Source organism: Coregonus lavaretus, assembly GCF_964263955.1.
Source record: "Coregonus lavaretus genome assembly, chromosome: 14".
NCBI classification, from domain to species: domain Eukaryota; kingdom Metazoa; phylum Chordata; class Actinopteri; order Salmoniformes; family Salmonidae; genus Coregonus; species Coregonus lavaretus.
In genome coordinates, this window is record NC_140001.1 from 5,242,034 (window position 1) to 5,265,103 (window position 23,070).

The 23,070-nt window shown below is 43.5% G+C and overlaps 1 protein-coding gene across 1 annotated transcript in view; it reads right to left on the reverse strand.

Annotated features, from left to right (window-relative positions):
- Positions 1 to 23,070, reverse strand: part of LOC311141908 (extracellular matrix organizing protein FRAS1-like) — a gene marked incomplete at both ends in the record, with an annotated part of 243,729 nt that overhangs the window by 29,126 nt on the left and 191,533 nt on the right. Inside the window, 7 exon segments of the mRNA XM_084177414.1 lie at positions 114 to 319; positions 599 to 743; positions 4,275 to 4,435; positions 4,877 to 5,221; positions 21,224 to 21,470; positions 21,785 to 21,953; positions 22,418 to 22,577. Coding sequence (XP_084033540.1) covers positions 114 to 319; positions 599 to 743; positions 4,275 to 4,435; positions 4,877 to 5,221; positions 21,224 to 21,470; positions 21,785 to 21,953; positions 22,418 to 22,577 — 1,433 coding nt within the window.

Consider the following 23,070-nt stretch of genomic DNA (forward strand, 5'->3'; position numbering starts at 1 on the left):
ACTTTATTGGTCTGGTTCTATACAGATGTTTTTAACACATTGGGCTAGATGTAACAAACTATTATAACAACATTTCATTTACAGAATCTACGTGGGCTTGATAAAGAACTTACCTTCTCTCCCTTGAGGAAGATGATACGTGAGTCGTCAGCGTTCCTCCTCTCCTCGAAGTCGTCCATGACCATGGCAGACATGGTGCGTGTGAAGCAGAGGACAGAGGACTTGAACGTCAGGTCTCCCGTTCTAACGATGGGGATGCTCAGCACACCCTCATTCTCCTTCACCTTGTATGCCGTCTTCTCAAACTGCATGCTGGGAACTGGGAGGAGGGAATTGTGGGTAAATGAGTAGGGATTATGAAGTACTGTACAATAAAACTACAATTTCAGATGGAGTTTTCCTTCTTCCAGGACACTGTGATCTAGATGTGACTTTTATTTATTTATTGCTAACATATGATGGGGGTCCCTGGGTCGCCGGTTTGCCTGTGAGGGGGTCCCTGGGCAAGAAAAGCACAAAAAAACCTGTTCTAGAAGACAGGTATGTATGTGTGTGTGTGTGTGTGTGTGTGTGTGTGTGTGTGTAGGGGTGTACTTACGGTCCAAGGTATCAGTGATGACCACGGAGGCTTCGAAGGGTTCCAGAAGGACGGCCCCCTGAGGGGAGGAGAGGAACACTACGAAGGACTCAGCCCCCTCGATGGCCGGGTTCTGGATGTCATCCATGATGGTCAGACTGCACGTCTGGAGAGAGAGGGAGAGAGAGAGAGAGAGAGAGAGAGAGAGAGTGAGACAGAGAGACAGGGAGAGAGAGAGAGAGAGAATTACATTTAATGACCTACAGGACAAAATACAAACCCTCCAACCCAAAAAGGCCTGTGGTGTTGATGGTCTCCTCAATGAAATGATAAAATATACAGACCACAAATTCCAATTAGCTATACTTAAACTCTTTAACATCATCCTTAGCTCTGGCATCTTCCCCAATATTTGGAACCAAGAACTGGTCACCCCAATCCACAAAAGTTGAGACAAATTTGACCCCAATAACTACCGTGGGATATGCGTCAACAGCAACCTTGGGAAAATCCTCTACATTATCATTAACAGCAGACAAGTTCATTTCCTCAGTAAAAACAATGTATTGAGCAAATGTCAAATTGGCTTTTTACCAAATTACCGTACGACAGACCACGTATTCACCCTGCACACCCTAATTGACAAACAAACAAACCAAAACAAAGGCAAAGTCTTCTCATGCTTTGTTGATTTAAAAAAAGCTTTTGACTCAATTTGGCATGAGGGTCTGCTATACAAATTGATGGAATGTGGGGTCGGGGGAAAAACATATGACATCATAAAATCCATGTACACAAACAACAAGTGTGCGGTTAAAATTGGCAAAAAACACACACATTTCTTTCCACAGGGCCGTGGGGTGAGACAGGGATGCAGTTTAAGCCCCACCCTCTTCAACATATACAGTGGGGGAAAAAAGTATTTAGTCAGCCACCAATTGTGCATGTTCTCCCACTTAAAAAGATGAAAGAGGCCTGTAATTTTCATCATAGGTACACGTCAACTATGACAGACAAATTGAGGAAAAAATATTCAGAAAATCACATTGTAGGATTTTTAATGAATTTATTTGCAAATTATGGTGGAAAATAAGTATTTGGTCACCTACAAACAAGCAAGATTTCTGGCTCTCACAGACCTGTAACTTATTCTTTAAGAGGCTCCTCTGTCCTCCACTCGTTACCTGTATTAATGGCACCTGTTTGAACTTGTTATCAGTATAAAAGACACCTGTCCACAACCTCAAACAGTCACACTCCAAACTCCACTATGGCCAAGACCAAAGAGCTGTCAAAGGACACTAGAAACAAAATTGTAGACCTGCACCAGGCTGGGAAGACTGAATCTGCAATAGGTAAGCAGCTTGGTTTGAAGAAATCAACTGTGGGAGCAATTATTAGGAAATGGAAGACATACAAGACCACTGATAATCTCCCTCGATCTGGGGCTCCACGCAAGATCTCACCCCGTGGGGTCAAAATGATCACAAGAACGGTGAGCAAAAATCCCAGAACCACACAGGGGGACCTAGTGAATGACCTGCAGAGAGCTGGGACCAAAGTAACAAAGCCTACCATCAGTAACACACTACGCCGCCAGGGACTCAAATCCTGCAGTGCAGACGTGTCCCCCTGCTTAAGCCAGTACATGTCCAGGCCCGTCTGAAGTTTGCTAGAGTGCATTTGGATGATCCATAAGAGGATTGGGAGAATGTCATATGGTCAGATTAAACCAAAATAGAACTTTTTGGTAAAAACTCAACTCGTCGTGTTTGGAGGACAAAGAATGCTGAGTTGCATCCAAAGAACACCATACCTACTGTGAAGCATGGGGGTGGAAACATCATGCTTTGGGGCTGTTTTTCTGCAAAGGGACCAGGTCGACTGATCCGTGTAAAGGAAAGAATGAATGGGGCCATGTATCGTGAGATTTTGAGTGAAAACCTCCTTCCATCAGCAAGGGCATTGAAGATGAAACATGGCTGGGTCTTTCAGCATGACAATGATTCCAAACACACCGCCCGGGCAACGAAGGAGTGGCTTCGTAAGAAGCATTTCAAGGTCCTGGAGTGGCCTAGCCAGTCTCCAGATCTCAACCCCATAGAACATTTTTGGAGGGAGTTGAAAGTCTGTGTTGCCCAGCGACAGCCCCAAAACATCACTGCTCTAGAGGAGATCTGCATGGAGGAATGGGCCAAAATACCAGCAACAGTGTGTGAAAACCTTGTGAAGACTTACAGAAAACGTTTGACCTGTGCCATTGCCAACAAAGGGTATATAACAAAGTATTGAGAAACTTTTGTTGTTGACCAAATACTTATTTTCCACCATAATTTGCAAATAAATTCATAAAAAATACTACAATGTGATTTTCTGGATTTTTTTTCCTCATTTTGTCTGTCATAGTGACGTGTACCTATGATGAAAATTACAGGCCTCTCTCATCTTTTTAATTGGGAGAACATGCACAATTGGTGGCTGACTAAATACTTTTTTCCCCACTGTATATCAACGAATGGCGAGGGCACTAGAACAGTCTGCAGCACCCGGCCTCACCCTACTAGAATCTGAAGTCAAATGTCTACTGTTTGCTGATGATCTGGTGCTTCTGTCACCAACCAAGGAGGGCCTACAGCAGCACATAGATCCTCTGCACAGATTCTGTCAGACCTGGGCCCTGACAGTTAATCTCAGTAAGACAAAAATAATGGAGAGAGAGAGAGAGAGAGAGAGAGAGAGAGAGAGAGAGAGAGAGAGAGAGAGAGAGAGAGAGAGAGAGAGAGAGAGAGAGAGAGAGAGAGAGAGAGAGAGAGAGAGAGAGAGAGAGAGAGAGAGAGAGAGAGAGAGAGAGAGAGAGAGAGAGAGAGAGAGAGAGAGAGAGAGAGAGAGAGAGAGAGAGAGAGAGAGAGAGAGAGAGAGAGAGAGAGAGAGATAGAGATAGAGATAGAGATAGAGATAGATAGATAGATAGATAGATAGATAGATAGATAGATAGATAGATAGATAGACAGAGCGAGGAAAGAGACGGACCATGACACTAAATTCCTACTCTCAATACAAAAAGCAACACACACTAAAATCTTTTAGAAAAATGATTACATCGCTGACATTGGTATTTTTGCTAATGTAAACACGTCTATCAAATGCTTTGAAAATGCTAATAGAGTCAATGATAGACTCTGAAGTCTATTAGCAATAATGCTTTATTACAGGTGACAGGTTCAGTACGCATCCCTGCGTTCTTTACCAGTAAGTAGGCTGGCCTTCTTTGAAGTCACATAGTCAATTCATTGCTGTCTTTTATTTATAAAGCTCTTTTACAAAAACTCCCACTGTACCTAACATATTTAATAACATTTTACGAGTTACCATACCCGGTCTCAGGGATGGCTAACTCTAGCAATCCCTTCGGTCTCCGCAGAGTTAGGTAAATCAGCTTTTCTTTGCACCCCATGTATGGAACAATCTACAGAGTTCCCTCCAATAGGATGTGCTGGTGCCTCTCGGGCAGTTCATCATGTTGATTGGGGACCTCTTTGATGAGGAATGAGATTGTTTTTCTTGAGTGTGTTTGTCATTTTCTATATTTGTATTCTTTTGTATAATTGTGTACATGCAGGGCTCCCTTGCAAAATAAAGCTTGGTCTCAAGGTCTCTTTCAAAATAAAAGTAAAATAAAAAATGATATCTTCTTTACCTCAATAGTCTTGCCGGCTTTGAACTCCACCTTCCTCGAGGAGGGGATGTAGTCGACCCCGGGGGTGGCGGAGGGGGGGTCAGAGGGCCGTGTGGCACACCACACAGAGGTCACAGACGACAGGTCACTGCCCTGCCGCAGCACTGGGATCTCTATGGTGCCTGGAGGTCAAGGGTCAGAGGTTAAGGGGTGTAAGGTCAGGGGTCAGAGTTGTACTCTGTAATACTTCCTGTTCTCCAATGGTTCATTCAAGCAATGATATACAGTATATCTATTGGTTATTGAAGAATATAACATTTCGCTCTAGCATAGCCCTAAATCTAAAGTCTCCAGATATAGAACTATACTAGGGACACTGTACTGCAGGTATACTGCTTCTTATTAGCCTTTAGAACGCTTTGATCTTATATCATGCTCAGGTAGCTTAGTGGTTAAGAGCGTTGTGCCAGTAACCGAAAGGTCGCTGGTTCTAATCCCTGAGCCGACTAGGTGAAAAATCTGTCGATGTGGCCTTGAGCAAGTGCACCTCTAATTTGCTTTTGTGAGTCGCTCTGGATAAGAGCGTCTACTAAAATGTAAAATAATGCCTTATGATCTCTTACTGGCGTCCTCGCTGAACGTAAACGTAGCACTGCCCAGGGATACCGTCGAAGCATCATTTGGCCCGTCGATAACCACCTTCGCCACACTGACGTCACCCATGCAGGCATTATCCGAGGCGTCCGATAGGTGGAGCTCAAACTCCTCGGAGAGTTCGTATTCGCTGTCGTCGATGAGCTTGACGTCGCAGGTGGACATAGAGACACCGGGGCCGAAGACGACCCTGCTGTCACCAGACATACCTCGACTCTTATAGTCAGAACCAGACTCCAGGGCGTGTAGACTGCTACCCTGGGCTGACTTAGGGACCGTGTAACAGAGAGCTGAGACCGTACTGCTGGTGTCACCTGGAAGGAGAGAGGAGGAAAGAAAATGAATGCCTACTCACTGTATGGTCTGAAGGATAGTACTGCCACTGCACTAAGTAGCACAACTGGAAGTCACAGGTAATATATTTGCTTGAGTGATAGGCTACTGGAAGTCTCCTGCTCTATTACCTCATGATAGGGTCAGGGTTCGGGTTAGGGTCAGGATTCGGGTTTGGGTTAGTGATAGTGTAATGATTACTAGTACCTTTCCTCTCTATAGGAGCGTGTATAGGGTTAGGGTTAATACCTTCCCTCTCTATAGGAGTGTGTATAGGGTTAGGGTTAATACCTTTCCTCTCTATAGGAGTGTGTATAGGGTTAGGGTTAATACCTTTCCTCTCTAAAGGAGTGTGTATAGGGTTAGGGTTAATACCTTTCCTCTCTATAGGAGCGTGTATAGGGTTAATACCTTTCCTCTCTATAGGAGCATGTATAGGGTTAGGGTTAATACCTTTCCTTCTATAGGAGTGTGTATAGGGTTAGGGTTAATACCTTTCCTCTCTATAGGAGTGTGTATAGGGTTAGGGCTCTATAGGAGCGTGTATGGGGTTAATACCTTCCCTCTCTATAGGGGCGTGTATAGGGTTAGGGTTAATACCTTCCCTCTCTATAGGAGCGTGTATAGGGTTAATACCTTTCCTCTCTATAGGAGCGTGTATAGGGTTAGGGTTAATACCTTCCCTCTCTATAGGAGCGTGTATAGGGTTAATACCTTTCCTCTCTATAGGAGCGTGTATAGGGTTAGGGTTAGTACCTTCCCTCTCTATAGGAGCGTGTATAGGGTTAGGGTTAATACCTTCCCTCTCTATAGGAGCGTGTATAGGGTTAGGGTTAATACCTTTCCTCTCTATAGGAGCGTGTATAGGGTTAGGGTTAATACCTTCCCTCTCTATAGGAGTGTGTATAGGGTTAGTACCTTTCCTCTCTATAGAAGTGTGTATAGGGTTAGGGTTAATACCTTCCCTCTCTATAGGAGCGTGTATAGGGTTAATACCTTCCCTCTCTATAGGAGCGTGTATAGGGTTAGGGTTAATACCTTCCCTCTCTATAGGAGCGTGCATAGGGTTAATACCTTTCCTCTCTATAGGAGCGTGTATAGGGTTAGGGTTAATACCTTTCCTCTCTATAGGAGTGTGTATAGGGTTAATACCTTCCCTCTCTATAGGAGCGTGTATAGGGTTAATACCTTTCCTCTCTATAGGAGCGTGTATAGGGTTAATACCTTCCCTCTCTATAGGAGCATGTATAGGGTTAGGGTTAATACCTTTCCTCTCTATAGGAGCGTGTATAGGGTTAGGGTTAATACCTTTCCTCTCTATAGGAGCGTGTATAGGGTTAGTACCTTTCCTCTCTATAGGAGTGTGTATAGGGTTAGGGTTAATACCTTTCCTCTCTATAGGAGTGTGTATAGGGTTAATACCTTTCCTCTCTATAGGAGCGTGTATAGGGTTAGGGTTAATACCTTCCCTCTCTATAGGAGCGTGTATAGGGTTAGGGTTAATACCTTTCCTCTCTATAGGAGCGTGTATAGGGTTAGGGTTAATACCTTCCCTCTCTATAGGAGCGTGTATAGGGTTAGGGTTAATACCTTCCCTCTCTATAGGAGCGTGTATAGGGTTAATACCTTTCCTCTCTATAGGAGCATGTATAGGGTTAATACCTTCCCTCTCTATAGGAGCGTGTATAGGGTTAGGGTTAATACCTTTCCTCTCTATAGGAGTGTGTATAGGGTTAGGGTTAATACCTTTCCTCTCTATAGAAGTGTGTATAGTGTTAATACCTTTCCTCTCTATAGGAGCGTGTATAGGGTTAGGGTTAATACCTTTCCTCTCTATAGGAGCGTGTATAGGGTTAGGGTTAATACCTTCCCTCTCTATAGGAGTGTGTATAGGGTTAGTACCTTTCCTCTCTATAGAAGTGTGTATAGGGTTTGGGTTAATACCTTCCCTCTCTATAGGAGCGTGTATAGGGTTAATACCTTCCCTCTCTATAGGAGCGTGTATAGGGTTAGGGTTAATACCTTCCCTCTCTATAGGAGCGTGCATAGGGTTAATACCTTTCCTCTCTATAGGAGCGTGTATAGGGTTAGGGTTAATACCTTTCCTCTCTATAGGAGTGTGTATAGGGTTAATACCTTCCCTCTCTATAGGAGCGTGTATAGGGTTAATACCTTTCCTCTCTATAGGAGCGTGTATAGGGTTAATACCTTCCCTCTCTATAGGAGCATGTATAGGGTTAGGGTTAATACCTTTCCTCTCTATAGGAGCGTGTATAGGGTTAGGGTTAATACCTTTCCTCTCTATAGGAGCGTGTATAGGGTTAGTACCTTTCCTCTCTATAGGAGTGTGTATAGGGTTAGGGTTAATACCTTTCCTCTCTATAGGAGTGTGTATAGGGTTAATACCTTTCCTCTCTATAGGAGCGTGTATAGGGTTAGGGTTAATACCTTCCCTCTCTATAGGAGCGTGTATAGGGTTAATACCTTTCCTCTCTATAGGAGCGTGTATAGGGTTAGGGTTAATACCTTCCCTCTCTATAGGAGCGTGTATAGGGTTAATACCTTTCCTCTCTATAGGAGCGTGTATAGGGTTAGGGTTAGTACCTTCCCTCTCTATAGGAGCGTGTATAGGGTTAGGGTTAATACCTTCCCTCTCTATAGGAGCGTGTATAGGGTTAGGGTTAATACCTTTCCTCTCTATAGGAGCGTGTATAGGGTTAGGGTTAATACCTTCCCTCTCTATAGGAGTGTGTATAGGGTTAGTACCTTTCCTCTCTATAGAAGTGTGTATAGGGTTAGGGTTAATACCTTCCCTCTCTATAGGAGCGTGTATAGGGTTAATACCTTCCCTCTCTATAGGAGCGTGTATAGGGTTAGGGTTAATACCTTCCCTCTCTATAGGAGCGTGCATAGGGTTAATACCTTTCCTCTCTATAGGAGCGTGTATAGGGTTAGGGTTAATACCTTTCCTCTCTATAGGAGTGTGTATAGGGTTAATACCTTCCCTCTCTATAGGAGCGTGTATAGGGTTAATACCTTTCCTCTCTATAGGAGCGTGTATAGGGTTAATACCTTCCCTCTCTATAGGAGCATGTATAGGGTTAGGGTTAATACCTTTCCTCTCTATAGGAGCATGTATAGGGTTAGGGTTAATACCTTTCCTCTCTATAGGAGCGTGTATAGGGTTAGTACCTTTCCTCTCTATAGGAGTGTGTATAGGGTTAGGGTTAATACCTTTCCTCTCTATAGGAGTGTGTATAGGGTTAATACCTTTCCTCTCTATAGGAGCGTGTATAGGGTTAGGGTTAATACCTTCCCTCTCTATAGGAGCGTGTATAGGGTTAGGGTTAATACCTTTCCTCTCTATAGGAGCGTGTATAGGGTTAGGGTTAATACCTTCCCTCTCTATAGGAGCGTGTATAGGGTTAGGGTTAATACCTTCCCTCTCTATAGGAGCGTGTATAGGGTTAATACCTTTCCTCTCTATAGGAGCATGTATAGGGTTAATACCTTCCCTCTCTATAGGAGCGTGTATAGGGTTAGGGTTAATACCTTTCCTCTCTATAGGAGTGTGTATAGGGTTAGGGTTAATACCTTTCCTCTCTATAGAAGTGTGTATAGTGTTAATACCTTTCCTCTCTATAGGAGCGTGTATAGGGTTAGGGTTAATACCTTTCCTCTCTATAGGAGCGTGTATAGGGTTAGGGTTAATACCTTCCCTCTCTATAGGAGTGTGTATAGGGTTAGTACCTTTCCTCTCTATAGAAGTGTGTATAGGGTTTGGGTTAATACCTTCCCTCTCTATAGGAGCGTGTATAGGGTTAATACCTTCCCTCTCTATAGGAGCGTGTATAGGGTTAGGGTTAATACCTTCCCTCTCTATAGGAGCGTGCATAGGGTTAATACCTTTCCTCTCTATAGGAGCGTGTATAGGGTTAGGGTTAATACCTTTCCTCTCTATAGGAGTGTGTATAGGGTTAATACCTTCCCTCTCTATAGGAGCGTGTATAGGGTTAATACCTTTCCTCTCTATAGGAGCGTGTATAGGGTTAATACCTTCCCTCTCTATAGGAGCATGTATAGGGTTAGGGTTAATACCTTTCCTCTCTATAGGAGCGTGTATAGGGTTAGGGTTAATACCTTTCCTCTCTATAGGAGCGTGTATAGGGTTAGTACCTTTCCTCTCTATAGGAGTGTGTATAGGGTTAGGGTTAATACCTTTCCTCTCTATAGGAGTGTGTATAGGGTTAATACCTTTCCTCTCTATAGGAGCGTGTATAGGGTTAGGGTTAATACCTTCCCTCTCTATAGGAGCGTGTATAGGGTTAGGGTTAATACCTTCCCTCTCTATAGGAGCGTGTATAGGGTTAATACCTTCCCTCTCTATAGGAGCGTGTATGGGGTTAGGGTTAATACCTTTCCTCTCTATAGGAGCGTGTATAGGGTTAATACCTTCCCTCTCTATAGGAGCGTGTATAGGGTTAGGGTTAATACCTTCCCTCTCTATAGGAGCGTGTATAGGGTTAATACCTTCCCTCTCTATAGGAGCGTGTATGGGGTTAGGGTTAATACCTTTCCTCTCTATAGGAGCGTGTATAGGGTTAGGGTTAATACCTTTCCTCTCTATAGGAGCGTGTATAGGGTTAATACCTTTCCTCTCTATAGAAGTGTGTATAGGGTTAGGGTTAATACCTTCCCTCTCTATAGGAGCGTGTATAGGGTTAATACCTTCCCTCTCTATAGGAGCGTGTATGGGGTTAGGGTTAATACCTTTCCTCTCTATAGGAGCGTGTATAGGGTTAGGGTTAATACCTTTCCTCTCTATAGGAGCGTGTATAGGGTTAATACCTTTCCTCTCTATAGAAGTGTGTATAGGGTTAGGGTTAATACCTTACCTCTCTATAGGAGCGTGTATAGGGTTAGGGTTAATACATTTCCTCTCTATAGGAGCGTGTATAGGGTTAGGGTTAATACCTTTCCTCTCTATAGGAGCGTGTATAGGGTTAATACCTTTCCTCTCTATAGAAGTGTGTATAGGGTTAGGGTTAATACCTTTCCTCTCTATAGGAGCGTGTATAGGGTTAGGGTTAATACCTTTCCTCTCTATAGGAGCGTGTATAGGGTTAGAGTTAGTACCTTCCCTCTCTATAGGAGCGTGTATAGGGTTAGTACCTTTCCTCTCTATAGGAGCGTGTATAGGGTTAGGGTTAATACCTTCCCTCTCTATAGGAGCGTGCATAGGGTTAATACCTTTCCTCTCTATAGGAGCGTGTATAGGGTTAGGGTTAATACCTTTCCTCTCTATAGGAGTGTGTATAGGGTTAATACCTTCCCTCTCTATAGGAGCGTGTATAGGGTTAATACCTTTCCTCTCTATAGGAGCGTGTATAGGGTTAATACCTTCCCTCTCTATAGGAGCATGTATAGGGTTAGGGTTAATACCTTTCCTCTCTATAGGAGCGTGTATAGGGTTAGGGTTAATACCTTTCCTCTCTATAGGAGCGTGTATAGGGTTAGTACTTTCCTCTCTATAGGAGTGTGTATAGGGTTAGGGTTAATACCTTTCCTCTCTATAGGAGTGTGTATAGGGTTAATACCTTTCCTCTCTATAGGAGCGTGTATAGGGTTAGGGTTAATACCTTCCCTCTCTATAGGAGCGTGTATAGGGTTAGGGTTAATACCTTTCCTCTCTATAGGAGCGTGTATAGGGTTAGGGTTAATACCTTCCCTCTCTATAGGAGCGTGTATAGGGTTAGGGTTAATACCTTCCCTCTCTATAGGAGCGTGTATAGGGTTAATACCTTTCCTCTCTATAGGAGCATGTATAGGGTTAATACCTTCCCTCTCTATAGGAGCGTGTATAGGGTTAGGGTTAATACCTTTCCTCTCTATAGGAGTGTGTATAGGGTTAGGGTTAATACCTTTCCTCTCTATAGAAGTGTGTATAGTGTTAATACCTTTCCTCTCTATAGGAGCGTGTATAGGGTTAGGGTTAATACCTTTCCTCTCTATAGGAGCGTGTATAGGGTTAGGGTTAATACCTTCCCTCTCTATAGGAGTGTGTATAGGGTTAGTACCTTTCCTCTCTATAGAAGTGTGTATAGGGTTTGGGTTAATACCTTCCCTCTCTATAGGAGCGTGTATAGGGTTAATACCTTCCCTCTCTATAGGAGCGTGTATAGGGTTAGGGTTAATACCTTCCCTCTCTATAGGAGCGTGCATAGGGTTAATACCTTTCCTCTCTATAGGAGCGTGTATAGGGTTAGGGTTAATACCTTTCCTCTCTATAGGAGTGTGTATAGGGTTAATACCTTCCCTCTCTATAGGAGCATGTATAGGGTTAGGGTTAATACCTTTCCTCTCTATAGGAGCGTGTATAGGGTTAGGGTTAATACCTTTCCTCTCTATAGGAGCGTGTATAGGGTTAGTACCTTTCCTCTCTATAGGAGTGTGTATAGGGTTAGGGTTAATACCTTTCCTCTCTATAGGAGTGTGTATAGGGTTAATACCTTTCCTCTCTATAGGAGCGTGTATAGGGTTAGGGTTAATACCTTCCCTCTCTATAGGAGCGTGTATAGGGTTAGGGTTAATACCTTCCCTCTCTATAGGAGCGTGTATAGGGTTAATACCTTCCCTCTCTATAGGAGCGTGTATGGGGTTAGGGTTAATACCTTTCCTCTCTATAGGAGCGTGTATAGGGTTAATACCTTCCCTCTCTATAGGAGCGTGTATAGGGTTAGGGTTAATACCTTCCCTCTCTATAGGAGCGTGTATAGGGTTAATACCTTCCCTCTCTATAGGAGCGTGTATGGGGTTAGGGTTAATACCTTTCCTCTCTATAGGAGCGTGTATAGGGTTAGGGTTAATACCTTTCCTCTCTATAGGAGCGTGTATAGGGTTAATACCTTTCCTCTCTATAGAAGTGTGTATAGGGTTAGGGTTAATACCTTCCCTCTCTATAGGAGCGTGTATAGGGTTAATACCTTCCCTCTCTATAGGAGCGTGTATGGGGTTAGGGTTAATACCTTTCCTCTCTATAGGAGCGTGTATAGGGTTAGGGTTAATACCTTTCCTCTCTATAGGAGCGTGTATAGGGTTAATACCTTTCCTCTCTATAGAAGTGTGTATAGGGTTAGGGTTAATACCTTACCTCTCTATAGGAGCGTGTATAGGGTTAGGGTTAATACATTTCCTCTCTATAGGAGCGTGTATAGGGTTAGGGTTAATACCTTTCCTCTCTATAGGAGCGTGTATAGGGTTAATACCTTTCCTCTCTATAGAAGTGTGTATAGGGTTAGGGTTAATACCTTTCCTCTCTATAGGAGCGTGTATAGGGTTAGGGTTAATACCTTTCCTCTCTATAGGAGCGTGTATAGGGTTAGAGTTAGTACCTTCCCTCTCTATAGGAGCGTGTATAGGGTTAGTACCTTTCCTCTCTATAGGAGCGTGTATAGGGTTAGGGTTAATACATTTCCTCTCTATAGGAGCGTGTATAGGGTTAATACCTTTCCTCTCTATAGGAGCGTGTATAGGGTTAGGGTTAATACCTTCCCTCTCTATAGGAGCGTGTATAGGGTTAGGGTTAATACCTTTCCTCTCTATAGGAGCGTGTATAGGGTTAGGGTTAATACCTTCCCTCTCTATAGGAGCGTGTATAGGGTTAGGGTTAATACCTTCCCTCTCTATAGGAGCGTGTATAGGGTTAATACCTTTCCTCTCTATAGGAGCATGTATAGGGTTAATACCTTCCCTCTCTATAGGAGCGTGTATAGGGTTAGGGTTAATACCTTTCCTCTCTATAGGAGTGTGTATAGGGTTAGGGTTAATACCTTTCCTCTCTATAGAAGTGTGTATAGTGTTAATACCTTTCCTCTCTATAGGAGCGTGTATAGGGTTAGGGTTAATACCTTTCCTCTCTATAGGAGCGTGTATAGGGTTAATACCTTTCCTCTCTATAGTAGCGTGTATAGGGTTAGGGTTAATACCTTTCCTCTCTATAGGAGCGTGTATGGGGTTAGGGTTAATACCTTTCCTCTCTATAGGAGCATGTATAGGGTTAGGGTTAATACCTTTCCTCTCTATAGGAGCGTGTATAGGGTTAATACCTTCCCTCTCTATAGGAGCGTGTATAGGGTTAGGGTTAATACCTTCCCTCTCTATAGGAGCGTGTATAGGGTTAATACCTTCCCTCTCTATAGGAGCGTGTATGGGGTTAGGGTTAATACCTTTCCTCTCTATAGGAGCGTGTATAGGGTTAATACCTTTCCTCTCTATAGGAGCGTGTATAGGGTTAGGGTTAATACCTTCCCTCTCTATAGGAGCGTGTATAGGGTTAATACCTTCCCTCTCTATAGGAGTGTGTATAGGGTTAGGGTTAATACCTTTCCTCTCTATAGGAGTGTGTATAGGGTTAATACCTTTCCTCTCTATAGGAGCGTGTATAGGGTTAGGGTTAATACCTTTCCTCTCTATAGGAGCGTGTATAGGGTTAGGGTTAATACCTTTCCTCTCTATAGGAGCGTGTATAGGGTTAGGGTTAATACCTTCCCTCTCTATAGGAGCGTGTATAGGGTTAGGGTTAATACCTTCCCTCTCTATAGGAGCGTGTATAGGGTTAATACCTTTCCTCTCTATAGGAGCATGTATAGGGTTAATACCTTCCCTCTCTATAGGAGCGTGTATAGGGTTAGGGTTAATACCTTTCCTCTCTATAGGAGTGTGTATAGGGTTAGGGTTAATACCTTTCCTCTCTATAGAAGTGTGTATAGGGTTAATACCTTTCCTCTCTATAGGAGCGTGTATAGGGTTAGGGTTAATACCTTTCCTCTCTATAGGAGCGTGTATAGGGTTAATACCTTTCCTCTCTATAGTAGCGTGTATAGGGTTAGGGTTAATACCTTTCCTCTCTATAGGAGCGTGTATAGGGTTAGGGTTAATACCTTTCCTCTCTATAGGAGCGTGTATAGGGTTAATACCTTCCCTCTCTATAGGAGCGTGTATAGGGTTAGGGTTAATACCTTCCCTCTCTATAGGAGCGTGTATAGGGTTAATACCTTCCCTCTCCATAGGAGCGTGTATGGGGTTAGGGTTAATACCTTTCCTCTCTATAGGAGCGTGTATAGGGTTAATACCTTTCCTCTCTATAGGAGCGTGTATAGGGTTAGGGTTAATACCTTCCCTCTCTATAGGAGCGTGTATAGGGTTAATACCTTCCCTCTCTATAGGAGCGTGTATGGGGTTAGGGTTAATACCTTTCCTCTCTATAGGAGCGTGTATAGGGTTAGGGTTAATACCTTTCCTCTCTATAGGAGCGTGTATAGGGTTAATACCTTTCCTCTCTATAGAAGTGTGTATAGGGTTAGGGTTAATACCTTCCCTCTCTATAGGAGCGTGTATAGGGTTAATACCTTCCCTCTCTATAGGAGCGTGTATGGGGTTAGGGTTAATACCTTTCCTCTCTATAGGAGCGTGTATAGGGTTAGGGTTAATACCTTTCCTCTCTATAGGAGCGTGTATAGGGTTAATACCTTTCCTCTCTATAGAAGTGTGTATAGGGTTAGGGTTAATACCTTACCTCTCTATAGGAGCGTGTATAGGGTTAGGGTTAATACATTTCCTCTCTATAGGAGCGTGTATAGGGTTAGGGTTAATACCTTTCCTCTCTATAGGAGCGTGTATAGGGTTAATACCTTTCCTCTCTATAGAAGTGTGTATAGGGTTAGGGTCAATACCTTTCCTCTCTATAGGAGCGTGTATAGGGTTAGGGTTAATACCTTTCCTCTCTATAGGAGCGTGTATAGGGTTAGAGTTAGTACCTTCCCTCTCTATAGGAGCGTGTATAGGGTTAGTACCTTTCCTCTCTATAGGAGCGTGTATAGGGTTAGGGTTAATACATTTCCTCTCTATAGGAGCGTGTATAGGGTTAATACCTTTCCTCTCTATAGGAGCGTGTATAGGGTTAGGGTTAATACCTTCCCTCTCTATAGGAGCGTGTATAGGGTTAGGGTTAATACCTTTCCTCTCTATAGGAGCGTGTATAGGGTTAATACCTTTCCTCTCTATAGGAGCGTGTATAGGGTTAATACCTTCCCTCTCTATAGGAGCGTGTATAGGGTTAGGGTTAATACCTTTCCTCTCTATAGGAGCGTGTATAGGGTTAGGGTTAATACCTTTCCTCTCTATAGGAGCGTGTATAGGGTTAGGGTTAGTACCTTCCCTCTCTATAGGAGCGTGTATAGGGTTAATACCTTTCCTCTCTATAGGAGCGTGTATAGGGTTAATACCTTCCCTCTCTATAGGAGCGTGTATAGGGTTAGGGTTAATACCTTCCCTCTCTATAGGAGCGTGTATAGGGTTAGGGTTAATACCTTTCCTCTCTATAGGAGCGTGTATAGGGTTAGGGTTAATACCTTTCCTCTCTATAGGAGCGTGTATAGGGTTAATACCTTCCCTCTCTATAGGAGCGTGTATAGGGTTAGGGTTAATACCTTTCCTCTCTATAGGAGCGTGTATAGGGTTAGGGTTAATACCTTTCCTCTCTATAGGAGCGTGTATAGGGTTAATACCTTCCCTCTCTATAGGAGCGTGTATAGGGTTAGGGTTAATACCTTTCCTCTCTATAGGAGCGTGTATGGGGTTAGGGTTAATGCCTTTCCTCTCTATAGGAGTGTGTATAGGGTTAATACCTTTCATCTCTATAGGAGTGTGTATAGGGTTAGGGTTAGTACCTTTCCTCTCTATAGGAGTGTGTATAGGGTTAGGGTTAATACCTTTCCTCTCTATAGGAGCGTGTATAGGGTTAATACCTTTCCTCTCTATAGGAGCGTGTATAGGGTTAATACCTTCCCTCTCTATAGGAGCGTGTATAGGGTTAGGGTTAATACCTTTCCTCTCTATAGGAGCGTGTATAGGGTTAGGGTTAATACATTTCCTCTCTATAGGAGCGTGTATGGGGTTAATACATTTCCTCTCTATAGGAGCGTGTATAGGGTTAGGGTTAATACCTTTCCTCTCTATAGGAGCGTGTATAGGGTTAGGGTTAATACATTTCCTCTCTATAGGAGCGTGTATAGGGTTAATACCTTTCCTCTCTATAGGAGCGTGTATAGGGTTAGGGTTAATACCTTCCCTCTCTATAGGAGCGTGTATAGGGTTAGGGTTAATACCTTTCCTCTCTATAGGAGTGTGTATAGGGTTAGGGTTAATACCTTTCCTCTCTATAGGAGCGTGTATAGGGTTAGGGTTAGTACCTTCCCTCTCCATAGGAGCGTGTATAGGGTTAATACCTTCCCTCTCTATAGGAGCGTGTATAGGATTAATACCTTCCCTCTCTATAGGAGCGTGTATAGGGTTAGGGTTAATACCTTTCCTCTCTATAGGAGCGTGTATAGGGTTAGGGTTAATACATTTCCTCTCTATAGGAGCGTGTATGGGGTTAATACCTTTCCTCTCTATAGGAGCGTGTATAGGGTTAGGGTTAATACCTTTCCTCTCTATAGGAGTGTGTATAGGGTTAGGGTTAATACATTTCCTCTCTATAGGAGCGTGTATAGGGTTAATACCTTTCCTCTCTATAGGAGCGTGTATAGGGTTAGGGTTAATACCTTCCCTCTCTATAGGAGCGTGTATAGGGTTAGGGTTAATACCTTTCCTCTCTATAGGAGTGTGTATAGGGTTAGGGTTAATACCTTTCCTCTCTATAGGAGCGTGTATAGGGTTAGGGTTAGTACCTTCCCTCTCCATAGGAGCGTGTATAGGGTTAATACCTTCCCTCTCTATAGGAGCGTGTATAGGATTAATACCTTCCCTCTCTATAGGAGCGTGTATAGGGTTAGGGTTAATACATTTCCTCTCTATAGGAGCGTGTATAGGGTTAGGGTTAATACCTTTCCTCTCTATAGGAGCGTGTATAGGGTTAGGGTTAATACCTTTCCTCTCTATAGGAGCGTGTATAGGGTTAGGGTTAATACCTTTCCTCTCTATAGGAGTGTGTATAGGGTTAGGGTTAATACCTTTCCTCTCTATAGGAGCGTGTATAGGGTTAGGGTTAGTACCTTCCCTCTCCATAGGAGCGTGTATAGGGTTAATACCTTCCCTCTCTATAGGAGCGTGTATAGGATTAATACCTTCCCTCTCTATAGGAGCGTGTATAGGGTTAGGGTTAATACATTTCCTCTCTATAGGAGCGTGTATAGGGTTAGGGTTAATACCTTTCCTCTCTATAGGAGCGTGTATAGGGTTAGGGTTAATACCTTTCCTCTCTATAGGAGTGTGTATAGGGTTAGGGTTAATACCTTCCCTCTCCATAGGAGCGTGTATGGGGTTAGGGTTAATACCTTTCCTCTCTATAGGAGCGTGTATAGGGTTAATACCTTTCCTCTCTATAGGAGCGTGTATAGGGTTAGGGTTAATACCTTCCCTCTCTATAGGAGCGTGTATAGGGTTAATACCTTCCCTCTCTATAGGAGCGTGTATGGGGTTAGGGTTAATACCTTTCCTCTCTATAGGAGCGTGTATAGGGTTAGGGTTAATACCTTTCCTCTCTATAGGAGCGTGTATAGGGTTAATACCTTTCCTCTCTATAGAAGTGTGTATAGGGTTAGGGTTAATACCTTCCCTCTCTATAGGAGCGTGTATAGGGTTAATACCTTCCCTCTCTATAGGAGCGTGTATGGGGTTAGGGTTAATACCTTTCCTCTCTATAGGAGCGTGTATAGGGTTAGGGTTAATACCTTTCCTCTCTATAGGAGCGTGTATAGGGTTAATACCTTTCCTCTCTATAGAAGTGTGTATAGGGTTAGGGTTAATACCTTACCTCTCTATAGGAGCGTGTATAGGGTTAGGGTTAATACATTTCCTCTCTATAGGAGCGTGTATAGGGTTAGGGTTAATACCTTTCCTCTCTATAGGAGCGTGTATAGGGTTAATACCTTTCCTCTCTATAGAAGTGTGTATAGGGTTAGGGTCAATACCTTTCCTCTCTATAGGAGCGTGTATAGGGTTAGGGTTAATACCTTTCCTCTCTATAGGAGCGTGTATAGGGTTAGAGTTAGTACCTTCCCTCTCTATAGGAGCGTGTATAGGGTTAGTACCTTTCCTCTCTATAGGAGCGTGTATAGGGTTAGGGTTAATACATTTCCTCTCTATAGGAGCGTGTATAGGGTTAATACCTTTCCTCTCTATAGGAGCGTGTATAGGGTTAGGGTTAATACCTTCCCTCTCTATAGGAGCGTGTATAGGGTTAGGGTTAATACCTTTCCTCTCTATAGGAGCGTGTATAGGGTTAATACCTTTCCTCTCTATAGGAGCGTGTATAGGGTTAATACCTTCCCTCTCTATAGGAGCGTGTATAGGGTTAGGGTTAATACCTTTCCTCTCTATAGGAGCGTGTATAGGGTTAGGGTTAATACCTTTCCTCTCTATAGGAGCGTGTATAGGGTTAGGGTTAGTACCTTCCCTCTCTATAGGAGCGTGTATAGGGTTAATACCTTTCCTCTCTATAGGAGCGTGTATAGGGTTAATACCTTCCCTCTCTATAGGAGCGTGTATAGGGTTAGGGTTAATACCTTCCCTCTCTATAGGAGCGTGTATAGGGTTAGGGTTAATACCTTTCCTCTCTATAGGAGCGTGTATAGGGTTAGGGTTAATACCTTTCCTCTCTATAGGAGCGTGTATAGGGTTAATACCTTCCCTCTCTATAGGAGCGTGTATAGGGTTAGGGTTAATACCTTTCCTCTCTATAGGAGCGTGTATAGGGTTAGGGTTAATACCTTTCCTCTCTATAGGAGCGTGTATAGGGTTAATACCTTCCCTCTCTATAGGAGCGTGTATAGGGTTAGGGTTAATACCTTTCCTCTCTATAGGAGCGTGTATGGGGTTAGGGTTAATGCCTTTCCTCTCTATAGGAGTGTGTATAGGGTTAATACCTTTCATCTCTATAGGAGTTTGTATAGGGTTAGGGTTAGTACCTTTCCTCTCTATAGGAGTGTGTATAGGGTTAGGGTTAATACCTTTCCTCTCTATAGGAGCGTGTATAGGGTTAATACCTTTCCTCTCTATAGGAGCGTGTATAGGGTTAATACCTTCCCTCTCTATAGGAGCGTGTATAGGGTTAGGGTTAATACCTTTCCTCTCTATAGGAGCGTGTATAGGGTTAGGGTTAATACATTTCCTCTCTATAGGAGCGTGTATGGGGTTAATACCTTTCCTCTCTATAGGAGCGTGTATAGGGTTAGGGTTAATACCTTTCCTCTCTATAGGAGCGTGTATAGGGTTAGGGTTAATACATTTCCTCTCTATAGGAGCGTGTATAGGGTTAATACCTTTCCTCTCTATAGGAGCGTGTATAGGGTTAGGGTTAATACCTTCCCTCTCTATAGGAGCGTGTATAGGGTTAGGGTTAATACCTTTCCTCTCTATAGGAGTGTGTATAGGGTTAGGGTTAATACCTTTCCTCTCTATAGGAGCGTGTATAGGGTTAGGGTTAGTACCTTCCCTCTCCATAGGAGCGTGTATAGGGTTAATACCTTCCCTCTCTATAGGAGCGTGTATAGGATTAATACCTTCCCTCTCTATAGGAGCGTGTATAGGGTTAGGGTTAATACATTTCCTCTCTATAGGAGCGTGTATAGGGTTAGGGTTAATACCTTTCCTCTCTATAGGAGCGTGTATAGGGTTAGGGTTAATACCTTTCCTCTCTATAGGAGTGTGTATAGGGTTAGGGTTAATACCTTCCCTCTCTATAGGAGCGTGTATAGGGTTAGGGTTAATACCTTTCCTCTCTATAGAAGTGTGTATAGGGTTAATACCTTTCCTCTCTATAGGAGCGTGTATAGGGTTAGGGTTAATACCTTTCCTCTCTATAGGAGCGTGTATAGGGTTAGGGTTAATACCTTTCCTCTCTATAGGAGCGTGTATAGGGTTAGGGTTAATACCTTTCCTCTCTATAGGAGCGTGTATAGGGTTAGGGTTAATACCTTTCCTCTCTATAGAAGTGTGTATAGGGTTAGGGTTAATACCTTTCCTCTCTATAGGAGCGTGTATAGGGTTAGGGTTAGTACCTTCCCTCTCCATAGGAGCGTGTATAGGGTTAATACCTTCCCTCTCTATAGGAGCGTGTATAGGATTAATACCTTCCCTCTCTATAGGAGCGTGTATAGGGTTAGGGTTAATACATTTCCTCTCTATAGGAGCGTGTATAGGGTTAGGGTTAATACCTTTCCTCTCTATAGGAGCGTGTATAGGGTTAGGGTTAATACCTTTCCTCTCTATAGGAGTGTGTATAGGGTTAGGGTTAATACCTTCCCTCTCTATAGGAGCGTGTATAGGGTTAGGGTTAATACCTTTCCTCTCTATAGAAGTGTGTATAGGGTTAATACCTTTCCTCTCTATAGGAGCGTGTATAGGGTTAGGGTTAATACCTTTCCTCTCTATAGGAGCGTGTATAGGGTTAGGGTTAATACCTTTCCTCTCTATAGGAGCGTGTATAGGGTTAGGGTTAATACCTTTCCTCTCTATAGGAGCGTGTATAGGGTTAGGGTTAATACCTTTCCTCTCTATAGAAGTGTGTATAGGGTTAGGGTTAATACCTTTCCTCTCTATAGGAGCGTGTATAGGGTTAGGGTTAATACCTTCCCTCTCTATAGGAGCGTGTATAGGGTTAATACCTTCCCTCTCTATAGGAGCGTGTATAGGGTTAGGGTTAATACCTTTCCTCTCTATAGGAGCGTGTATAGGGTTAGGGTTAATACCTTCCCTCTCTATAGAAGCGTGTATAGGGTTAATACCTTCCCTCTCTATAGGAGCGTGTATAGGGTTAATACCTTTCCTCTCTATAGGAGTGTGTATAGGGTTAATACCTTTCCTCTCTATAGGAGCGTGTATAGGGTTAGGGTTAATACCTTTCCTCTCTATAGGAGCGTGTATAGGGTTAGGGTTAGTACCTTTCCTCTCTATAGGAGCGTGTATAGGGTTAGGGTTAATACCTTTCCTCTCTATAGGGGCCTGTAAAAACCCGGTGCTCTCGTTGACGTGGTAGGTCTTCTTGTCAAACTGCAGCGTGGGTTCGTCCTCTGTGTCGTTGATGTTGACGCTGGCGCGGGTCAACTGACCCAGGAGGGCGTAGACAGGCATGCTCAGCTCCACCTGGAAACTCTCCACGCCCTCAAACACCTCGTCGTCCTGGATCACTATGGTACACACCTTGGTGTCCTCACGCTCGTCAAACTGGACCTGGGGGGGGGAGGATGTGGAGGAGATGGGAGGTTAGAGATGTTGTTACGGATGTAGTACAAATATGAGGAGAGGAGAGGAGAGGAGAGGAGAGGAGAGGAGAGGAGAGGAGAGGAGAGGAGAGGAGAGGAGAGGAGAGGAGAGGAGAGGAGAGGAGAGGAGAGGAGAGGAGAGGAGAGGAGAGGAGAGGAGAGGACGAGGACGAGGAGGAGAGGAGAGGAGAGAGTATTCCAACAACTATTTCCCAGGCTTTGCTGGAAAAAGAGAATGTGTTGTCATTAACTTGCCTGGTTAAATAAATAAAATAACAGCACCTGTCCAGCATACTCCACATAGTCCTGCTGTCCGGGGCGAGAGCCAACACTGGAGGTAGAGGTGGCAGTGCCCTGCTCAGTACGACACAGCACGATGGCATACTGGTTCAGGTTACCCATCCTCTTCACTGTGACCGACACCGTGCCCGCCTTCTCACTCACATTGTAGCTGTGAGGGGCACAGAGGGCGTCAGAGGGCATCAGTTACATAAATGCAGACCTACAGCTTTGAGAGATACAATTAAAGTATAATAGCTGAAATGGACTTTGTGGCAATGAGAGGAGAGAATTGTATAAAACTGTGGCCAAATTCAGCAGCTGCAAACCCATGAAGACGTATGGAAGTCTCAACCATACACAGGGACCCAGAGTTTTTCATGATTGTGTGAGTTAATCCAGTAAGCGCCTGGAGTTTTCCCCATTCCATTTACACTATCCAGAGTGACTTACAGTTAGTGCATTCATCTTAAGATAGCTAGGTGGGACAACCACATATCACAGTCATAGTAAGTACATTTTTCCTCAATAAAGTAGCTATCAGCTGAGTCAGAGCTAGTGGTTCCAGTCTGAAACACAGTGAAGCTGCACGCTGGGCCCTACTTGTTACAGAATAGCTGGCCTTGCCTCTCTCACCTCCTGTGTTGGAAGCTGATGAGGGACCACTGGATATGGAAGAAGTTATCAGAGACAATGTTGGGCTTGCTGTCCTTCACCAGGAACTTAAAGTTGTCCATGGTCTCTGTCATGCTCTCCTCATGGAGCACGTAGCGTATCAAGCCCAAATTAATGTCAGCTGGAGGGCAGGGGACGAAGTTACCACAATGTTAAAACAACCTAGACTAACGTTAGCACAACATAGACTAACGTTAGCACAACATAGACTAATGTAAGCACAACATAGACTAACGTTAGCACAACATAGACTAACGTTAGCACAACATAGACTAACGTTAGCACGACATAGACTAACGTTAGCATAACATAGACTAACGTTAGCAAAACATAGACTAACGTTAGCACAACATAGACTAACGTTAGCACAACATAGACTAACGTTAGCAAAACATAGACTAACGTTAGCACAACATAGACTAACGTTAGCATAACATAGACTAACGTTAGCACAACATAGACTAACGTTAGCAAAACATAGACAACGTTCGCACAACATAGACTAACGTTAGCACAACATAGACTAACGTTAGCATAACATAGACTAACGTTAGCACAACATAGACTAACGTTAGCACAACATAGACTAACGTTAGCAAAACATAGACTAACGT